This window comes from Dipodomys ordii, unplaced genomic scaffold (assembly GCF_000151885.1).
Source record: "Dipodomys ordii isolate 6190 unplaced genomic scaffold, Dord_2.0 Scaffold30, whole genome shotgun sequence".
NCBI lineage: Eukaryota > Metazoa > Chordata > Mammalia > Rodentia > Heteromyidae > Dipodomys > Dipodomys ordii.
Genome location: NW_012267246.1, coordinates 4409227 through 4415106, shown reverse-complemented (window position 1 = coordinate 4415106; position 5880 = coordinate 4409227). Strand labels below are relative to the sequence as shown.

Below are 5880 nucleotides of genomic sequence, written 5' to 3'. Positions count from 1 at the left end.
GAGGATCATGGTTCAAAACCAGCCTAGGCAGGAAAGCCCTCAAGACTCCTATCTCCAATTAAGTACCAGGAAACTGGAAGTGGAGCTGTGGCTCAAAGTGGTAAAGTGTTAAGCCTTGAGCAAAAAGAGCTCAGGGACAGAACCTGAGTTCAAGCCCATGACTGACAAAAAAAAAAAAAAAATAATGATAATAATTTAGGCTTGGAATGTGGCTTAGTGGTAGAGTGCTTGCCTAGCATACATGAAGCCCTGGGGTTGATTCCTCAATACCATATAAACAGAAAAAGCCACGAGTGATAGCACTGAGCAAAGAGCTCTAGGAAGCCAGGTACCCGTAGCTCACTCCTGTAAGCCTAGCTACTCAGGAGGCTGAGATATGAGGATTTTGGTTTAAAGACAGCCCGGCAGGAAAGCCTCTGAGACGCTTATCTCCAATTAACCACCAGAAAACTGGAAGTGGCACTGTGGCTTAAGTGGTAGATCACTGGCCTTGAGCTAAAGAGCACAGGGACAGTGCCCTGGCCCAGAGTTCAAACCCCACGACCCTGGTGGGGTGGGGGTGGGGGGCTTAGGGACAGCGCTCAGGCCCTGAGTTCAAGTTCCAGGACAGGCAAAAAAAAAAAATTACAAGTTACACTGTTGGTCTGGGTCTGGGAATATGTAAGTGGTAGAGCACTTGGCCAGCATATATATACAATATTCTGGGTTTGGTATAGTACCATGAAAATTAAAAGAAAATTGTTATGCAGAAACTGAGTTTCTGATATTTTTTCCAACTCAAACAGGTAAGAAATTTATACTCACTTTCTAGAGAAACTAAATCTGTAACTTGCTTTAAGAAACTATGAGTTGAATGTTTTAGCTCATGCCTATAGTCCTATAAACTTCTCAGGAAGTTGAGATACGAAGATCACAGTTTGAAGCTATTCTAGGCAAAAAGTTCTGAGACTCTCCAATTAACCATTAATAAGTTGGACAGGATTGGCTTAATTGGTAGAGCATCAGCCATCAGCCTAAAAGCTGAACAAGCTGAATGTGTGATACTTCTAAACACACACACACACACACACACACACACACACACACACACACGATTGAGAGCCATTGTTGAAATGCATCTTGTACATTTGGAAATGTCTAACAAATGTATGCTTATAAAAACAAATATCAATGAGGCACTAACATTTGCTTTTTAAAAAATTACAGCATATGAGGTCGTTAAACCTAAGTTGTTATATTGTATAAATGAAATGCTTACTACCTATATATGTGCAGTGTCTGGATTTGAGCATTTTGGCATGTAACAAGTTGCATACAGTAATTGTAATTACTAAGTAACTTAAAGAACACTAAGTTTTAGTCCTCATTATATAGAAAAAGTTTAAATTGTTAATTGGAGTCATTTTACTTGGTATAAATTTTGGTATGAATTTTATCGCTTACTCTTTGTGAATAACTTTGACTAATTGAATTAGACTTTTTAAAAAGAAATGCTTAGTAAATTTTAGATGACAAGCACTGTATATTAATAATTTGGATGTTAATGTATAAAGTATACAGAATAGACTGAATTTTTTTTTTCTCTTGACAGGAAATGCACAATTTTGAGGATGAGTTAACATGTCCCATTTGTTACAGTATTTTTGAAGATCCTCGTGTATTACCATGTTCTCATACATTTTGTAGAAACTGTTTGGAAAATGTTCTTCAGGCATCTGGTAATTTTTATATATGGAGACCTTTGCGAATTCCACTCAAGTGTCCTAACTGCAGAAGTATTATTGAAATTGCTCCAAGTGGTATTGAATCTTTACCTGTTAATTTTGCATTAAGGGCTATCATTGAAAAATATCAGCAGGAAGAGCATCCAGATATTGTCACCTGCCCTGAACACTATAGGCAACCATTGAATGTTTATTGTCTTCTGGATAAAAAATTAGTTTGTGGTCATTGCCTAACTATAGGTCAACATCATGGTCATCCTATAGATGACCTTCAGAGTGCCTATCTGAAAGAAAAAGACACACCGCGAAGATTGCTTAAACAACTTACTGATGCACACTGGACAGATATTACTCGTCTTATCGAAAAGCTAGAAGAACAGAAATCTCATTCAGAGAAAATGGTCCAAGGTGACAAGGAAATTGTTCTCCAGTATTTTAAGGAGCTTACTGATACATTAGAACAGAAAAAGAAGAACTTCCTAACTGCTCTCTGTGATGTTGGCAATATGATGAGTCAAGAATATACTCCACAGATTGAAAGACTAAAGGAAATACGAGAGCAGCAGCTTGAATTGGTTACCATGACCACGTCTTTACAAGAAGAATCTCCACTTAAATTTCTAGAAAAAATTGATGATGTTCGCCAGCGTGTGCAGATGCTAAAAGAAAGACCACTTCCTGATGTCCAACCTGTTGAAATTCAACCTCGGGTAAGCAAAGTATTAAAAGAAGAATGGAGCAGAACGGAAATAGGAAAAATTAAGAAAGCTTTTATTCCTGAAATGAAGATTTCTTCAAGAAGGGTGCCCTGTTCCTGGCCTGAGAAAGATGAAAAAGAGATTGAGCTTTTTAAGATTTTAAATATTGCTATAGTCACGCTTATTTCAGTGATATTAATGTTGATACTCCTTTTCAACCATCACATAATAACCTTCTTAAATGAAATCACTTCAATATGTTTTTCTGAAGTCTCTTTGTCTGTTTACCAAAGCTTATCTAGCAAGTTGCATGATTTACAAAATATACTCTGTCACACTTTTTATTTTTTGAAGGAATTTACGTGGGAAATAGTTTATCGTTGAAAATGTAAATCTGAATTGTGAAGTGAGTTTGGGGGACAGCAGAGGCTAACCACTGCTAATGGAGACTAGGGTAGCTAAAGTAGCAAACTAAACTTTAGTAGACTTGCAACAAATATAAATATATAGAAATATATTAAATCTTCCGTGTTTCTGTTGGGACAATAACTTTTTTTTGGAGGGGTGGGGGGACAATACCTGAGTTTGAACTCAGGGCCTTGCTAGGCAGATGTACTACTTCAGGCATTCCGTCGTTTGAGCCAAACCTCCAATTCAGGCTTGTGTTGGTATATAACAGTATCTGAAAGTTAGTTCACACTGTCATTTATCAGAAAACATCTAGTAAATTCAGTAATACACCCCATTTTTACTGGCATAAGAGGTTGACAATGTAATAGCTTTTGTCTTTTACTTTCTGCAATGGTTGGCTTTATGTGTATGTGACATTTTGATAAAAAAGGCAAAATCTTAGATGTACAGGACATCTAACTTTTGAAGCATTCCAAGTGGAATAACGTACTTTTATACAGTGACTCTTAATACCTGTCATTTTTTATAGTTTATGTAAATTTCCTGCCTGAGGCAGGAAATCCTTGTATACATGCATAACTTTGTCAGCCTGGGCAACATAGACCTTTTCTCAGAGGGTTGGGGTAGAGCCCTTGCTTAGTGTATGCTACCAGTAAACATTTTTGGTTTGGTAGTCAGTTTCTAGTTGTATGTGACATACTCAACATACTTAGCCTTCTTGCCAGGTGTTTATTCACTGTGCTGATGCAGAAGTACCACAAACCATCTTACGTTCCAGAACTTTTAAGAGACGCCTTAGTTCTAACTGAAATTGGGACACTTGGGATACAGTAGGATTTCTGGCTCATTGTCCATGAACTCCACGTTGGGTTTTGTGAGCCCCATGAGTACTGCTTGTAGCACCATTTCTAGGCTAATTAGGGGATGCTCTTGGCCCCACACATTGAAAGTGGACAAACAGCTGTATTCTGGGAACTGGTTCTAAAGGTCTTGCTGAGAACAGATTTTACCACTTAAAGATTACAGCATTAAATCTATCATCAGAGCCAGACTAGCACAATTATGTCCAGCTTTTTAAAGGGTATACCAGGTTAAGTCATACATACTACCTTTAGACTGAAGTTGCACTATGCTTAAGATATTAGTCACTATAAAAGTTTTTGAAAAATGTAGTTAGGCAATGAATTTATGGAATGAAAGTTACTGTTAAGATCGTAATTTTTGAGGAGGGTATTAACTTCACAGAAGTAATGCAAAGCCATGTGTGTGTTTAAGGTTTCTTACTGGTAAGATTTATAAACTCAAAGCATATGCCTGTTGATACCATTTTAGGATTGACAGTATTTTTTTAAGACTTGTGTTTGTTTTGAGAAGTATTGAAGTAGCTGATCCTTAATCATGCTGTTTTGTACTTCACCAGGATGAGATTGTAAAGTCAGTAATCCTGAGCTTTTATGTATGAAACTTTTATAATAAACTCCTTTTGGTATTTTATTTGTATTTAATGGCTTGGTAAGAAGCTAATTCAGGAGTGGTGGCTTTGCAATTTTCATATGGGCTCTGGACATTCCAGCTTCAAAATTCAGTACTATGCTGTTTATCAAAATGTAATCTTGTCTCATCAACAAAATGCACTTGATTACACTTAAATTTTAGGCCTTTGTCTATGCCACTAGTGTGCTTGTATTTTTAATGACTTTATATTATGAATGCAAGGTTTGGGGGCTGGGAAGGTGGCTCAGTTGTAGAATGCTTGCCTTGCAGGCATGAGGCCCTCCCTGGGTTCAATTCCTCAACATCCCGTAAGCACAAAAAGCCGGAAGTGGCGCTGTGGCTCAAGTGGTAGAGCACTAGCCTTGAGCTCAAGAGCTGAGGGACAGCATCCAGGCCCAGAGTTCAGACCCCACAACCAACAACAAAAAAAGCAAGGTTTGTCTTTCAAAGCATAAATAGTGGTCTAATGAATGAGTTGGCAATTGATGAATTCTTAAGAGAAATACCTGGAAATTGAATCTCTAGATGGTTTCTTATGAAATCCAAGTGGCTGTCAACTTACTTTCAGATTCCTAACATTCTTCAAATACAGTTAAAAAAAAAGTCCTGGGCTGGGAAGGTGGCTCAGTGGTAGAGCACTTGCCTTGCATGCTCAAGGCCCAGGGTTCGATTCCTCAGCACCACATAAGAAAAAAAAGCTGGAAGTGGCGCTGTGGCTCATGGTAGAGCGCTAGCCTTGAGCTGAAGAGCTGAGGGACAGGGCCCAGGCCCAGAGTTCAGGCCCCACAACCGGACCAAAAAAAAAAAAAAAGTCCTATTTGAGCACTATTCAGAAGGATGGGATCAGAGGATTATGGTTTGAAGCCAGCCCTTACAAAGCCTGAGACATCTCCAGTTTAATCAGCAAAAAAACGGTGTAAGAACAGTGGCTCAACTAGCAGGACAAAAATGAACAAGCTGAAGCAGTGTGAGGATACCCCAGCCCTTGATGCCCCACACTTGTGGCTCTAGTGATAGCATGGTAACTGTGAGAGTACCAGATAAACCTACCTCCTGGCCCCTGGCTGCCTCCCCCAGGCAAAAAGTCTTAGTCACATGTTTTATTTTCCCTTTATGAGTCATTGAGCAAATAAGTTTCCCATTATGTGAGCATCATTAAGCACAGAGACTTAAGAATCTGCCCAGTGTTGACTGGCAGAATTTCCCATTGTAGGTCAAGTGAACAAGAAGCTGAGCCCTGACAACATGCTCTAGCTTTGAAATTTACTTTCAACATACTTTTTGAACTCACATTAGTGGCAGTACTTGACTAAGGTCAAGTCACCTGATTCTCCAGCCATTCTATTTCCTCTAAATTTGCCATGTAGAAATTTTATTCTTTAGGATCTGGGCATGGGGGTGCACATCTTTAATCTTAGTACTTAGGAAGAAGCTGAGGGAGGACTGAGGTCAGCTTGGGATATATATATACATATAGCAAGATAAAAATTTTACAATCGGTTAAGTATAGACTATAACCTTAAACAGTGAAAATAGAAACCATTTTTGCCAAA

At 38.5% G+C, this 5880-nt stretch overlaps 1 protein-coding gene across 1 annotated transcript in view; it reads left to right on the top strand.

Moving 5' to 3' along the window:
* The window catches only part of Trim59 (tripartite motif containing 59), a 9767-nt gene extending 6828 nt beyond the window's left edge, over positions 1–2939 (top strand). The window contains exon 2 of the mRNA XM_013016125.1: positions 1592–2939. Coding sequence (XP_012871579.1) covers positions 1595–2806 — 1212 coding nt within the window. The 5' untranslated portion in view covers positions 1592–1594 and the 3' untranslated portion in view covers positions 2807–2939. The remainder of the gene's footprint in view (positions 1–1591) is intronic.
* The last annotated feature ends 2941 nt before the right edge of the window (positions 2940–5880 follow it).